This window comes from Petaurus breviceps, unplaced genomic scaffold (genome assembly GCF_028583685.1).
Source record: "Petaurus breviceps papuanus isolate PSGF00001 unplaced genomic scaffold, PetGlider_PUasm1.0 207, whole genome shotgun sequence".
In the NCBI taxonomy this organism is placed as follows: domain Eukaryota; kingdom Metazoa; phylum Chordata; class Mammalia; order Diprotodontia; family Petauridae; genus Petaurus; species Petaurus breviceps.
Genome location: NW_027185850.1, coordinates 29,486,233 through 29,502,048, shown reverse-complemented (window position 1 = coordinate 29,502,048; position 15,816 = coordinate 29,486,233). Strand labels below are relative to the sequence as shown.

Here is a 15,816-nt window from a genome sequence, read left to right as displayed (position 1 = left end):
TCTCCATTTACTAGGTCAAGTGACTTGCCCAAGGTCACAGGGCTGCTTGGAAGTGCTGGGGTTGGTGCCTTCTGGCCAGGATCTCTTCCCTGGGCCAGGCTTCCTGTTCTGCCTGCTCCCTTCTTGTGGACAGGACCCTTCTCATGGAGTTGGTCAGCAGGCATTGGTGAGGCTTCTGTGTATACAGGGCTGTGTGCTAGGCATTCCGCAAGTGTACAGAGACAGGGCTTGCTTTCTTGGTAGTTGTGGTGGTGGGAGGTTACAACATGTGCACAGTAATGGGAAGAGGGAGAGAAGAGTAAGAACTGGGAAGCCTTCAGTGAAGCAGTCTTCCCAGGTAGTGGCAAGGAGGGAACACATTTCAGGTATGGGAAATGGTCTGACCAAAGTTGTGGACATTGGAGATGATGGGATGTTGAACTCTGGGAAGGCTGTTTTTTTAAATTTGGCTTTTGTGTGAAGGGGAATTGTGAAATATGTCTGGAGAGTGAGGCTGGAGTCACATTGTCAGTTCTCAGCACTGGGTCAGGATCATAACAGATGCTCAGGAAATCCCTGTTGATCCTAAAGGGCCCTGAGTGCCAGGTAAAGGGCATTAGGGAGCCATGGAATGACTTTTATTGGAATGCATCATCAGACCTGTGCCTTGGGAAGACTCTGGGCAGTGGTGTGAGGAATAGCAGAGAGGGGACAAGTCTGAAACAGGAACACTTAGGAGGGTTTTCAAGCCCTGAAGGTGAAATGCATTTGGGTGGTGGTTATGCCAGATGGATACAGAGAGTGTGGCGCATGTAGCCTCAGCCAGCCCTGGCAGTCCCAGCTGTGGGGGTTGGGCAAGGAGACAAAAAGGACTCCCAGCTTTGGAACATGGGGGATTCTGAGGATGCTGGTACCTTCAGAACCAGTAGGGAAATTCAGAGAAGGAGTCATGTTGATGTCAGTGAAGCCTTCAAGTGGAAACAATTGGCAGGCGCGGCAGGACAGAAGCTTGGGTGGAGAGAGGGCGCTGGGAGCAGCACCACAATGGGCATTTGAACCCATGGGGGCTGATGAAGGCACCCAGAATGCCAAGAGAGGAGAAGGGGGCCCCAGTGCAGAGGCCCAGTGAAGGGGCCGAGGGACAGGTGGGAGGATGAGGGCGAAGAAAGCACTCTGGGTTTAGCCATTGAGGGGTAGTTGGTAGGTGTAGGCAGAAGTACTGCTTGGACAAGTGGTCTTCGGTAGCTCTTAGGGGGACCCTGTCACGTTTTGAGCCCCTCAGGGTGCTCTCTAGCGTTGGACAGGGAGTGGCCCTGGGTGTGCCTCTCACCTAGCTCTCAGATGCTGAGTGGTGATGCTGAATGGCTCCATCAGGGCTGCTGGGTGCTGGATGCTGGCCAAGGCCTTGTCTGTGTTAGGTAGGTAGGAAGCTGTCTTTTCAAATTGCTGGGACTTAAATTCCTCCTGGTGCCATTTGTGCTGGTGTTGAGCCTCCCCAAGACACCCCACTTGTCACCAGACCCACACACTTTCAAGAGCCCAAGGTTGCCTGCACACTATGATAGCTTTTGAGTAAGGACAGAGCCATGCATTCCCTTGGGAAACTTCATTTATTATCTACAGAGAAGAGTTAGAAAGTTGGGTTGGATATTAACTGCCCAAATGGGAGAGCCCTGGGGGGTTGGCAAGCTTAGGGGGACACCTGAGCTGTCTGCGTGGTGCTCAGTGGTACCTGAGTTCTCCCAGGAGATATACTTGGAGGTGATGGGAGGACCTGATCTTTTGTTTCCATGTCAGCCCTTGATTAGCTTGCAGCAGTCTGGGATGGGGACCATTGTAGCATCACTGAACCTGAGTTAAGGGTGGCCTCTCTGTCCTCCGGGAGTGGAAGGGACACTGTACAGAGTGGAGCCCACAGGCTCCCAGACTCTGGGCTCTCTCTGGTCAGACACGCACCATAGGCACCCCTAACAACATGTGCAGGTCATAGGGGCCTGTGTCTTTTGGGGTAAATAGGAGAGGGAGGAAGGAGTGGAGTCTCAGGGAGAGCCAGCCTCTGCTGAACAAGATGGAAGGCCTTAATCCAGGAAGTGCCTTTGAATGGGCCCTTGGGCCGGTCCAGAGTTCTTCATTAAGCTGGTGGGCAGAGCCCCAGCTGCTGGCTCCATGTTCTGTACAGACAGACTCAGCAGTGGGTTGTTGGTTGTTGGGACAAATGAAGGAGAAAGTCAAGTGAACAGGCATTTGTTAGGCAGCTCCCGTATGCCCCTGTTGTCTGCCTGCTGAGGCACTAGAGTCACTGGAGTTGCCTCGTGGCTGCTGGGACCCAGGCTCCCTTATCTGGGGCAGTGGGCAGCAGTGGTAGGAGGTAGCTGCCCCTATGCCTCCCAAGGGCATTCTGTGCCTTGTCCTCATGAGCACAGACAGAGGTCAGAGCTGCGTAAGCTTGGCTTTTCCGTACCATTCTTCACCTAGTCCTGGCTCTCTCATTTCCTTCTCTTTTTGTCCCGTCCTCCTTCCAGCTGAGCCTGATCCTTTCCTGCCAGATGGACAGAGGGAGCCAAGTCTCTGTGACTTGCCAGCGTCTGGTCCCTTTCCGTTGATTTTAAGATCTGGCTGGCGTTGGCAGCTGAGCTCCCCCTGGTGTTTCCATGATCTGGGGCTCCTTTGCTCCCCCTACCCCCTTAGCTGAAAGAGGATCTTGGGAAGTTCAGAAGATGGGAGTATTTTAGACTGCCCCTGTTCCCTTCGGCCTCCCAGCAGTGCCTCCTGAACAGTTGATGGCAATGTCTGTATTGGGAGCCAAGGACAGATGGATGAGATGGCGTGATCCAAAGCTCTGCAAGGAGCCCAGCCAAAAAAGTTACACCAGACCTCTGGGGGGCACTGCAGCTGGAGGACTCCAGCAAAAGGGCTTCCTGGAGCTGTGAGTCACCCCTTTTCTACAGCCCGGGGCCCTCTTCTTCTGGACTTTCTGTATATGCATGGGGAGGAGTGGTCCAGACCTGACTGGGGGTGGGGTGGAGGTGTACTAATTTCTTGCTCTGCCACTTCAGTTAAATACTCCTTTCTAAAACCTTTTAAGTCTGAATAGCTAATTGACATCAATTGACAGACAGTCATGGGGGAAGCACACTGGTGGGGCTTATTTGCTTTGCTAGTAGAAAGACTACGGGAGCTCCTTGGGGCCAACCCCAGAGCTGTGAGAGCAGGTAGAGGTCATTTTAAGGATCCCAACAATGTTGGGAACTGGATTTTCTCATCCTGTAGATTTTCTGATCATCAGCAACAATGGACAGTAATGCTTTAGGCAGGCTCTTGTGGAGAAGGAGCTTCCATTCCCCTCCTTCATCCCTCTCCCCCACTGCCCACAGCAGACTGGAGGAAGCTTTGCTACCAGCACTTAGAATGTTGGGAAACCTCATTTGGGAGAAGCCACTTGGTAAGGTCAGGTGGGCTTTATGCAGCCTAGAAAAAAGCCCCAAGGAATACTCCAGATTTCCTCCTTCCATTGGAGTACTGGTTTCAGCTTTCCTCGGCAGGCTGAGGACAGGACATGGGCATGTGCTGGTCTTCATGCAAGCTGCCACTTAGACAATCTCTTATCTCCCCTGAGTTAGCAAGACTGTGCAAAGGTGCAGGTATGCCTTGCCCAGTGAATAGGTAATGGTTCCTCTATCTTTACTGGCCACCAGGGAGGAGGGCGAAGGCTGCTAATTGGACTTGGTTGATGTGACCGCCTTGACCACCAGTGGCAGGCAGCTGGCAGCTGTTTGAAATGGGATAGCCCAGAACTGTCTAGTCCAACCTGTATCTGAACTCGAGACAGCCCGGACCTCTTTGGCCATCTCTGGTCCTTCCTGTCCTGCCTGCAGCGCTCATGTTCTGTCCTCTGGGGCCAAGCATGAGGAGACTCATCCCATGCCCACACTTGGACACTGCAGCCTTCCCCCGCCCCAGTCAGGCTTCTCTCTTTTGGGTCAAAACATCATTGAATTTTTTTAAACTTATTTGCATTTGCCATGATTAGTCTTGTGCACTGTGGCCAAACTGAACTCCATTTCAGTACCCAGCTATCCAGCACCCCCCCCCCCCCCCCCCCCAAATCCTTCAGATTATCAGTGCTATCAGTCATAATCAACCAGACCTTCCTTCTTGCTGTCTGGTCACACTCTTTTCTGGGATGTGGCTTCTAGAGAGATGCAGTCCTCCCAGGCAGAGGGCACGAGCCAGCATCTTGTGGGGCCTGTTCTTGTCAGGTGTGCCCTAGGCCAGGCAGGCCTGGCTGGTCCTTGAGTGGCCGCACAATTTGTACTCCAGCCTTGTTCGTTTTGCTAAGGCCTGCCAGACAGAGCTGGCCCTCTTCTAGGATGACCTTGTAGACCTCAGCATTATTCTGCACCATGATGAGGCATCCGCATAGAACGAGACAGACCTCCTGGAGCTCAGAGCTGGAAGGAAGGAGCCTCTGGCATCTAGGCTCACCGTATCTGTACAGAAAGTCTCCCAATAGCCTCCCCAACAGACAGTTGTCTCAATCACAAAGTCACTGAACACTTATTCACGACTAATGTGCGCCAGGCGCCACAGATAAAAAGAACGGCAAAAGATAATGCCCCCCAATGCCCCCCGGATGTCAGAGTCTAATGGGGGAGACAACTTGTAAACAAAAAAAGCTATTAACAGGATAAATTGGACATAATCAACAGAGAGAAGGCCCTAGCATTGAGGGGGAATCAGGAAAGGCTTCCTTGACAAGGCAGAATTTTAACAGACTTGAAGGAAGCCCAGAAGTGGAGATGAGGAAGGAGGGCATTCAGGCTTCAGGGTCTTGTGCAAGGAACAGCCAGGAGGCCAGGGTCACTGAATCATCGAGTGTGTGAGTGGTGGGGAGGGAAGGGTTCAAGGGGTAAGAAGACTGGGAAAGTAGAAAAGGGCTTTTATATTTGATCCTGGAGGTGATAGGGAACCAGTAGAGTTTTTTGAGTACAGTCAGACCTCTGGTTTGGGAAGATGAGTTTGACATCTGGATGGAGCATGGATGGCAGTGTGGAGAGATTCATGGCAGGCAGAGGCTATGGCAGGAGCCTGGGCAGGAGGTGATGAGGGTCTGCTCTGGGGAGTGTGTCAGTGTCAGAGGGGAGAAGGGATAGTCAAGAGATGCTTTGGAGCTGGAATCGACAGGCCTTGGCAAGAGATTGGATGGTGGGGGCGCGGGGAGAAATAGTGAGGAGTCAGGGCAACGACACCCAGGTTGTGAGCCTTGGTGACTGAGAAGATGGGGCTGTCCTTGACAGTGATAGCAAGTTAGGAAGAGAGGAGGGTTTGGGGGGAAAGTAATGAATTCTGTTTGGGACATAATGAGTCTGAGTTGTTTATGGCAACTCCAGTTCAAGATATCTAAAAAGTCGTTGGGAGGTGGGAGATTGAAGGTCAGCAGAGAATTTAGTACTGGATTGTCGTGATTAAATCCACAGGAGCTGATAGGCTCAGCCAGTAAAGAGGTCTAGAGGGAGAAGAGAAGGGGGCCCAGGCCAGAGCCCTGGGGAATAACTAGGGGCCCCTGCTTGGAGACTGCCAGAGAAATGAAATCCAGAACCCCCTGCTGCAGCCCATCCCCCACATTTACTCAGTCAACGAGCATTCTTTTTTGGGACAGAAAGTGTGTCCTGATAGCCAGCTTAAAGTAACACCCTAAGCCCCCTCCCCTCCCTGGTTGCCTCTTGGACTGGTCAGCCCTCTTGCCCCCAGCTATCATGTGCTCCTTCCCTTCTCCCTCAGGCAGTTGATGAGAGTCAGTGGGTCTTGCAGAAGACCTTGGCGTTGGAGTAGTTTCAGCTGGTGGTTGTTCCCCGCCCAGGAACCTCGATGGTGTCCGACCCAAACCAGCCAGTCTGTGGGTCAGTTTTTTAAACTTTCAGAAGTAGTTTAATGATGATAAACACGATTCAGCAGGGAAACTTCTCTGTTGGCATGAGCCCCCACCGGCAGAGCCTTCCCTCAGGAGCCACCTATCCGGACCCCTCTGGGGAGGTGTGTAGAGAGGCTCCTGAGATGCTGAGATTCCTCCAGCTCGTTCTACATTGAGGTCTGTTAGGAGACTACAGCATTTTACTGAGCTCACCCAGGTACCATGGCAGTATCCCTGGGTCTCTGAGCCCAGACCACAACCCTGCTGCTAACAGAGAAGGGGAGGGGGAGGTGGTGTCAGCACCCGGAGAAGCAGCAGGACTGCCCCCCCTCTCCCCCTCGAGCCTCAACTCCCTGCCTTCCCTCTCAGGTGTCAGGGTTTCTGTGGAGCTTTGCTCTCTTGCTAACTACACCACCTGCAGAGCCTGGCTGGAGGCTTCCCTGAAAGGCCTGTTCTGGTATCTCCTCCTCCAGGAGGGGCCCCCCCCCCCCATCTAAGTGCCATTTGTTTCTCCCCAATAGAATGTCAGCCCTTTGAGGGCAAGCTGAGGGTTCACTTTTGTCTTTTTCCACATCCTCAAACATAGAGCCTGGCACACAGTAGCAACTGAGCAACTGAATGAATTCTTGTTGAATTCACTTGAGGAAAGCTACAACAGCAGTGAGGGGGATTTTCAATGCCCGGCCCTTGTGTGTAGGGTGAGCAGGACAGGGAAGGTGCCCTCAGGCTGTCTTGCCCTCCTGCTGAGAGGGCCTGGTCAGGGGGGCCTCGGGAGGAGTGTGTCGTGGCGTCTTTACCTGGCTTCCCCTCTGCACAGCTTCCCCTGCGACTTGGCAGGGGTTCAGATCCCAAGGGTCTGTGTCTGCTTCTTAAGTGCTGAAACCTCAGGGGGTTTGGAAACAGGTCGTGCAGGGCTGGGGGCAGGGTGGCCCTGGGTACTATATTATAGGGTAACGAGATTGGTCTCTTTTTCCTGGCCACCTGGGGATTGCCTCCAGCAGGTGATGAGGGAATCTGAGATGAGTGGAAATCTGTAGTAGGAGGAAGCTGAGGAGGCTGGTGGTGGTGGAAGGAGCTGAGACTTTGCAGGAGCTCTGCCCAGGGGCTGGGCTGGGGAGGGCCAAGGCACCTGCTGGACTATTTTCTTTTCTTGTCAGTGAAGGTAGAAACCCATCAGGTGGAAGTAATTTAACCAGGACGAGGGATTAGGGTGCAGACCCCTCAGCCTGGCCCTCCTCCCCTTGTGTCTCCAGCATTTAGCCCCAGGCTGTACCCTGGGGGACCTTGTGATCTGGGCCTGCCCTCTCTTCCATCTGGGTTTTCACTAGAGCTGCCTCTGGTGCCTTCCATGCACATATGGCTTCAGTAACGGCTGTGTGCCAGGGCCTGTGCTGAGCCCTGGGGACACAGAAGCGAAAGCGAAGAATCTTTGTCTGCAGGAGCTTGTCTTCTCATGCACACAGCATACACAGAAATAAATTGATGCAGAATGAGTGTGGAATCTCTTGGACCAGCAGCTGCGTTCTGTATGGTGACCAAGCACGCGTTCCTCAGGGTTTCTCATTCTTAGCTGGGGGCAGAGCAGCAGATCTGCCAGGCCTGTCCAGTTCTGGGTGCCAGATTTCACAGAACCACAGACTTAGAGCATTCATGGTGCCTGGGAAAGCTCTTTAACGCCCTAAGGAAGTGGGAACAAAGCTCTAGTTGATGCTGAGAATTAGGAGACAGGAAGTGGTCAGCTCCTTGTGAGGAGGGGTCGTGTGGCTGGAGGGGGACCCCAGAGCCTACCATGTGCCTGGGACACAAAGGCATTCAAGGAGCTCACTGTCTGTGAAGGCACCAGAATTATGGGGGATTGGGAAAGGCCTCCTGTTAGAGGGAAATTGATTGGGGACTTGAAGGAATGGGGGAGATAGAAGTATAAGGGGGGCTCAGGCATAGAGGAAAACCAGTGGAAATTCCAGGAGTCAGAGATACGGATCTAGTCTGAAGAGTATCACTGAATCACAGAATGTGTATGTGTGTGTGTGGGGGGGGTGCGGGGTGAGGTATGTGAAGACTGGAAAGGTTGGGGCAGGTTATGAAGGGCTTTGAATGGCAGAGGATTTGGTATTTGATCCTGGAGCCACTGGAAAGGGGGGCAGGGGAGAGGGAGAGAGAGAAGAGGAGAGGAGGGGAGGGGAGATGAGACATGGCCAGTGCTGTGATTTAGGAAAATCACTTTGGCAGCTGTGTAGAGGAGAGCCTGGAGTAGGGAGAGACCTGAGGCAGGCAGACCTCAAAGTGGCTAGTGTGGTCATCCAGGTGTGAGGTGATGAGGGCCTTGGGGGGGGGGGCGTGTAGTGGCAGAGAAGGGAGGAGTAGATTGCAGAGATGTTACAAAGGTAAAATCAACAGACCTTAACAACAAGTTGGGTACAGAGAGAGAAAAGAGGAGAGAGAGACAGACAGACAGAGAGACAGAGAGAGGTCAAGGTTGCCTGGCTGACCATGGACAGTAATAGGAAGAGGGGAGGTTTTTGGGGAAAATGATCCCGAATTCAGTTAAAATAATCACATAATGAGTTTGAGTTGTTAATGGGACAGCCAGTTTGAGATTTCCAGTAGGCATTTGGAGAGAGGAGACTGGCAGTCAGCTGAGAGATTAGAACTGAATAAACATTTGAGAATCCTCAGCATAGAGATGGTGTCCATGGGAGCTGATATCACCAAGTGGCTAGTATAAAGGGAGAAAGGAGGGCCCAGGTTAGATCCCCCTGGAAAACCTCCAGTTATCATGTGTGACCAAGATGAAGGTCTAACAAAGGAGACTGAGGGTCCCTCAGATAGGAGAATCAAGAGAGAGCCATGTCACAAACACTTAGAGAGCAGAGAGTATCAATGGTGCTCAGTAGTATCTATAGCTACAGAGAGGTCAGGAAGGATGAGGACTGAGAAAAGGTCATTGGATTCAGAAATTAAGAGAGCCTTGGTAACTTTGGACAGAGCAGTTTCAGTTAAATGATGAGAAGTTAGATTATAGAGAGTTGAGCAGATAGCGAGAGGAAAGGAAGCGGAGGCACCATTTGTAAATAGCCTTCCCAACAGGTTTAGCCTCAAAGGTAGAAGAGATGTGGGATGGTAGCTGTTGGGGATGGATGAATGGAGTGAGGATTTTTGAGGATGGGAAAGACATGTTTGTAGGCAGTAGGGAGGGAGAGATGGAAGATTAGTGACTGTGTGGGGTTGCTGGAAGGGCTGACAGGCTAGAGAAGGTGGGATGGAATGGGGTCACTTATGCATGTAGAGGCCACCTCTTTGTGTGAGACAAGAGTGAAGGACAAGATAGGAACAGAAGGCACCTGTGTGATGGGAGAAGAGGGGTAGGAGCAGAAGGCACCTGTGTGATGGGAGAAGAGGGGTAGGAGCAGAAGGCGCCTGTGTGATGGGAGAAGAGGGGTAGGAGCAGAAGAGCTTTGGGAGGTTTGAGGAAGGATGCATACTTTAGAAGAGCTGCTGTGGAGTGTGAGACAGAGAGCCCAGTGGTTGTGTCATATGCTTGTGAATTTCTGCACTGATGGGGGGAGGGTTGGCAGGGCAAAATTGGTGATGCAGTAAGACAGCAAAGATCTCCAGGGGTGGACACCAAGGGGTCGGGTTGGGGAAGGTAGGGACTAGTGCAGGGGAGATGGTCTGGGAAAGAACTGAGGGATTGGAGGGGCAGCTAAAAAATTGATTTGGAGTGGCAAGGCAGAGGAAGAGGCGGAATGCCAGCAGTTTGTGATTGGAGAGGGGGCTGTCCCCTGTCCCATTCTGGACACTGTGCCCTGCTAATGGTCATGAAATAATTTGTCACCCTTATACACAGTAGCAATGGGAAATCTTTGTCCCCCTCTTTCTGTTATTTAGAAAGGATATAAAGGGGGATGGGACCCTTAGTCCCTAGGGCCTAAAGCCTAGTCAGCCTTCTTTTGCAAGATCCTAGGAGGGGACACTGGAAGCAGCTAATTGGCATTTTGACCTTTTGTCAGCCAGAGGATTTGGTTACTCTCCTTGAGCTCTAACATTGGCAGCAGTGCTGAGCCCAGCAGGCCTCTGTGGCTTGTTTCCTCAGGTAGCAAGCCAATTTGTACAATTAGTTGGATTTGTGCCCAACTGCCCAACTGGGTGCTGTGCACCATGAGCACGAGGAAGAGTGACCCCTGATTGGCGGAGAGACCTCTGAGTGTGGGGGTTGTGCCTTCACATGTCCAGAGAGGAGCAAAAAAAGCCCTTTGGAAGGGCTTGGCCCAGTTAGGAGAGCAGCCCTGGAGCCTCCCCAGGAGTCCCTGGGTGTCCAACACCTTCCTCTTCAGGATCACAAAGAAAGGGCTTCTTGGCTGAGCTCCTTCTCACCTGGGTTATGCTGCCCAGCTTCCATCTTGCTCCTTCTGTAGATGCTGCTGTTTACAATGGCATGTGCAGCTGGCTGATTTCTTTGGGGACAAACATGTTGGTTTACTCTCCGTGAGTGCTGTTGGTGGGAGGGAAGCCAAACTGGCTTTGACAAGGTTAGCCAGGCCCTGTCCAGTCTGGGGAGGGACTTCTGCCCGCCTGGAGGACCAGCCAGAGGGGATTTGGTTCTGAGCCTCAAAGCTGCCCCTAGTGCCCCTAGACTGTGGGTGCTGGATGCGGCCTAGGGAATGAATAGTCTAAGGCTCTTAGACCTGGGGTCCCGTCCCTCCCCACAGCCTTTCTTGGAGATTCTGAATGGGGCATTCCTTGTCCAAGGTCTGTCTGTCTGTTCTCCAGGAGCTTCCCTGGGCAAATGTCTGTGTAAATGAATAAATAAACACAGAGTGGTTCAGTACAAGGAACATGAGTGGGTGAGGGGATAATAACAGTGATAATAGTAAGAATTTCTGTTGTTTGGTCACGTCTGACTCTGGGGGTTTTCCTGGGAGAGATAATGGAGGGGTTTGCCATTTTCTTCTCCAGATGAGGAAACTGAGGCAGACAGGGTGCAGTGACTTGTCCAGGGTCACACGCCAGTAAGTGTCTGAGGCAGGATTTGAACTCAGGAAGAAGAGTCTTCCCGACTCCAGGCCCAGCTCTGTGCTCTGTGGTGCCACCTGGCTGCCCCAAGAATAAGAATAACCAGTACTGGTAGAGCCCTTTACAGATCCGATTTCATTTTATCCTCTGGACAGCCTGGGACAGGTGCCATTATGGCCTCCATTTTATGGATGAGGAAACTCTAGGATCGCCCAGCTTGTAGGGTCTGAGGCAGGATTTGAACTCAGGTCTTACTCCTGGGACTGTTCCATCTACTCTGGCACCGTCTGCTCTGGAAAGCCGCATGCAGATGGTGCTTGAGTTGCATCTTGAAGCAGGGAGTGTGAGAGGCTGCCAGTAAAGAGAGAGGGAGTTAGTGGCTTGGGGGCCCTAGGGTTCTTGGCCAGGGAGATGCTGCCCCCTGGTGGCCAGCCGGAACCTTGTGGCTCTCTGACCATTTTCCTCCTGGCTCCCTATTAGGGAATGAGTAGTTAGCTGGTTTGCTGGGCCTGCCTGGGCCCTGGCCTCTCTCCTTCTCCCCAGGGGTCTCAGCACCATCAAGGGAAGCCCAGGCCCTCAAGGCATCCCTGCTGTAGTGTATTTGACAAGAGATCATCCAGCCTCTGCCTGGATACTTCTGAGGGGGGGGCCCCTCCCCAGGACACCCCTGCCCTGGAGTAGAAGTCCTTCCTGAGAGCCAGCTGGCTTTTCCACTGTGGCCCCCACCCCCCCTTCCCACTGTGGCCCTTCAGCTCCAGCTGCAGCGTCTTCTCTTCTCCAGGCTTCCTTTCTCTGCCCCTTTTGAGAAGCACCTGTGGCAGCCGGTGGCAGACTGGTAGTACTGGTGCCTACCTCCCAGGGTGGTTCTGGGAAAAAGAACGAGATCATATTTGACGAGCACTTTGCAAACCTTAAAAGACTATCTAAATGCTAACCATCATTACCATCTGGGTGACCTCCACTTCTCTAACTTGGGCCTTTCTTTTGTTTTTTAGAAGGAGCTGAGCCTTCCGAGAAGAGGCAGCTTGTGAGTACCTTCTTTGTTCACCCGCCTCCCTCCCTTCCTGGTGCTGGGGGGAGGGATGGGGGGGGGTCAGTCTGGCCTGTCCCAGGCTCCCTGCCCCCACTGTCTGGCTGCCATTAGGCCTTGGGACTTGTTGTCTTACCCAGACACAGTCACTGAGCTTCTCTCAGCGAGCCCAGAGACAGCTGACCCAGTTGTGGCCCTGGCTTCTGGTGGTCTTCTGGGTATTCTCTGCATGTTGCCCTGAAAACTGTCTCCACGGTGGTGTCTTGGATTGAGGGAGTGCCTGGCTCTGGAGGCTCCAGGTGGCTGGGCAGCCCTAGCCAGAGCACTTAGCCCTGGCTAACGGTGAGGCAGGACAGGAGCTTCTCTTTCCGCTCTGCTCCTTGTCCCCTCGTGTGACTGACCTTGTGCTGCAGTCACCCCAGGGCCTGTCCCTCCTCTTGACCTCAGTTTCCTCCTCTCTGGTCTTCCTTTCTAGCTCTCGTTCTTGGGAGCTGTTGGGGGCATCGGCTCCTAGTGAGGCCGGCAGGTTGTGGGTGGGCCCTGGAAGGCCGTGGCTTGGCCTGTGGCCTTGTCTGCTACTCCAGACAGGAGGTGTTTTGTTCCTCCTGGAGAGTGGAGGTGACTCTGCACCCCCGAATGGTATGTGTGGTAGGCAGAGTGCTGGACTTCATGCTAGAAGGACCCGAGTTCAGCCCCAGGTACTCTGGAACTGTGTGACCATGGGCAAGTCACTGAACTTTTCCCAGGCTCAGTTACCTTATCTGTAACATGGAGTGGTATTGGAATTTACCTCACAGGGTGGTTGTGTGGATCAGTATTTGTGAAGTGCTTTGTGAACAGATACAAATGCTAGTGATTATTTTAATAGATAGATTCAAGGTTATTTTTCCCCTTGTTCTCTGAAGCTTCTTTGTATTGGTCATCCATAGTGATTTTGAAAAGCCAGGGGAGCTTTGTTCCTAGGTCCATTGATCGGTCTGCCTCCATGGGACATCCCCCCAAGCACCTGTGCTCGGGAGCAGACTCTCCTCCCCATTGGCTTCTGGCCTGGGGTGTCCAGCTTCCAGGCAGCAAGTCCTTGGCACAGGGCAGCGGGGCTTTTGCAGACCACTTCTTACTTGAGACTAGGCTGTGTTTGTTTCTTGAGATCCTTTTCTTCTTCAGATCAGCAAAGCAAACTTTTATTAAGCATCTTCTTCCCTGCTTTTCCCTTCATATCTATTGTGTTGAGGAAGTGCTGAATTGGGGCATGGGACAGGCCAGGCCTGAACGGGCTTTGAGGCTTTTCTTCAGCAAACTTCATGGGCTGCTCAGAGGGAAGGTAGAGAACTAAGAATTTCAGTCCTAGCTTCTGTTCTGAGGGTCAGGCAGCATGTACACAGATGAATCCATACTAAATCTTTATGAAAGAAACATTACCTAACTTTTGGAGGGAAGGGGAGAGTCCTGGAAGCTGGTGGCAGCCTCAGGTGGGAGAGCTGCTCCTGAAGGGAAGGGGACACAAGGCAAAAGTGGCAAGCAGAGGGGTGTGTGTGCGTGCACATGTGTGCGTGTGTGTGTGTCTCTGTTTATGTGTGCCAGCTGGAGTGTAGATTGGGTAAAGGGAAATAGTGTGTCATTGCCCTGGAAAGATAAGCTGGAGCCAGGTTGGGAAAAGCCTTAAATACTGAACAAAGGAGTGTCTAGTTTATTGTGGAGGTCATGGGATAAAGTTTTAGGAAAACCAGTATAATTGCTGGGTGGAGGGCCATGGCTGGAGGGACTGACAGTGATTGCTTCTCTTTTCAGAATTTTGTGATATCATCAATTGGTTGTGCTTATTTTTTCCCTTTTTTCTTTTTTTACCTTTAAACAGTCCTGTCTTCTATATGGGATGGCTGAGGGGGAGAGGGAGAGATGCTGGGAAACTTCAGAGTGATGTCAAAAAACCAGTATCAATGAAAACATAGTTTAACAAAAGATGGTGGTTGGGGGATGAAGGAAACCAAGCTGGCCTTTTGTGTAGGCTCTTGAAGTCCACACCCAGACAGAGCGCCTCCTGGCTCCCAAGTCTAAGGCCATGGCTTGGATTGTCTGAATTCACCTGGGAGCCAATAAATGTAATTAAACAGGATCCCAAAAGAAAGAGCAAAGTCACATGTCTCCCTGCATCCGGGGAGGGTCTTGTTCCCCCCCCCTCCCCATAGCCAGCCTGCTGACCCCCCTCGTGGTGCCCACTCTTTCCTTTGGAGTTGTGGGCATCTGCCAGGCTTCTTTCTTCATGTTGTTACCAACTGCTGTTCCTCTGCCAAACCGCAATGACAGGATTTGGGGTGCAGAGATTGGCCCTGGCACCTGGTGCTCTTGGTGAGCTGGCCTGGCCATTCAGTGTCCTTATCAAAAGCCAGCTGAGTTGCTGGTCATTTTCACTACATCATGGACCAGAGATTTAGGGCTGCAAGGGATCATTTAACAGAGGAGGAAATGAGGCCAGAGATGGGCAGTAAGTTACCTAGGGAGCCGCTGGTACAGCTTCGGTTCTGGCTCAGGCAGGTCCCCGTGTCCTTCCATGCCATATCCTGCTGCCAGGCCTCCAGGGGCACCCCTCTCAATGGAAGCCTCCTGACACCCACTTTGTTTTTTTCAAGTTTATTTAGTATTTTATTTTCTCCCCAGTTATATGTAAGAACAATTTTAAACATTAGTTTTTAAAACTTTGAGTTTCACATTCTCTCCTTTCCTCCCTCCCCACCTCCCACTCCCCACTGAGAAGGCAAGCACTTTGATTTAGGTTATCCATGTATAATAGTCATGCACAACATATCCCTGATGGTCAGATTGTGAAAGAAAACATAAACATAAAAAACCTCAAGAAAAATGAAGAAGTAAAAAAAGCATGCCTTCTGTTTGTGTTCTCTGTGCAGACTCCGTCCGTCCTGCTCTGGAGATGGAGAATGGGTCTTGGATCACTGTATTGCTGAGAACAGCCGGGTCAGTCACAGTGACCAGCTCACAGGGCTGCTCTCACTCATACACGGCTCACGCGAGTCTTGGCAGGTTTTTCTGAGAGCGTCCTGTCCTGCTCAGCATTTCTTGTGGTATTCTGTCATGGTCACATACTGCAGCCCATTCATCATATGATGAAGGTCACATACCTGCTTCCCAGTCGATGGGCTTCCCCTTAATTTCCAATTCTTTACCCCCACAAAAGAGCTACTATAAGTATTGTTGTACATATAGGCCCTTTTCCTTTTTGTTTTTTATCTTTTTGGGGATACAGACCTAGTAGTGGTATTGCTGGGGCAAAGGCTATGCCTGGTTTTATAGGCCTTTGGGCACAGTTCCAGATTGCTCTCCAGAATGGTTGGATCAGCTCACAACTCTGTTAGCAGGGCATTAGTGCCTCATTTTCCCCCACATCCTCTCCAGCATTTTGACACCAGCTTTGACAAGGGAGTCAGACAGCTGTGATTACCTTTTATACAGTTGAGGAAAGCCCTGGAAGAGGTCACAGTCACCCAGTTGAGGCTTTGAGCCTTTGCTGACCAGATGTGAAGAGCTCCTTTCCATGATACAGATTTCCACATGACTGGAAAACCGATAAACACCCTGGAGCAGCGTCCCAGTGGTCTTAGTGGACCATGGAGGAAGGAGTCACTGCTTGCTACAGGTTGCAGGGTGAGGAGGGCCCAGATGAGGAATAGGCTTTTTGGGTCAGATGGGTCTCGAAGATGGGAGAGTCTGTTCCAGGCTTGGGAGTGTGGGCAAAACATTGGAAGTCATATGGCCACAGAATGAATCACCAGAGGCAGTGACCAGATTCATCCCCTCTCCTTTCTGGGCCCTAGTCCTCCCTTCCTAAGTCAACAGAATGCTTAGTAGGACCCTTTCCTAGTGCTCCATG

At 51.9% G+C, this 15,816-nt stretch overlaps 2 protein-coding genes across 2 annotated transcripts in view; both read left to right on the top strand.

Moving 5' to 3' along the window:
- LOC138165029 (nuclear autoantigenic sperm protein-like) overlaps nt 1-15,816 on the top strand; it is a 570,370-nt gene that overhangs the window by 362,409 nt on the left and 192,145 nt on the right. The window lies entirely within an intron of this gene.
- The window catches only part of LOC138165022 (microtubule-associated serine/threonine-protein kinase 2-like), a 201,101-nt gene that overhangs the window by 90,570 nt on the left and 94,715 nt on the right, over nt 1-15,816 (top strand). The window contains exon 4 of the mRNA XM_069093081.1: nt 11,899-11,930. Within this exon, the coding sequence (XP_068949182.1) occupies nt 11,899-11,930 (32 nt within the window). The remainder of the gene's footprint in view (nt 1-11,898; nt 11,931-15,816) is intronic.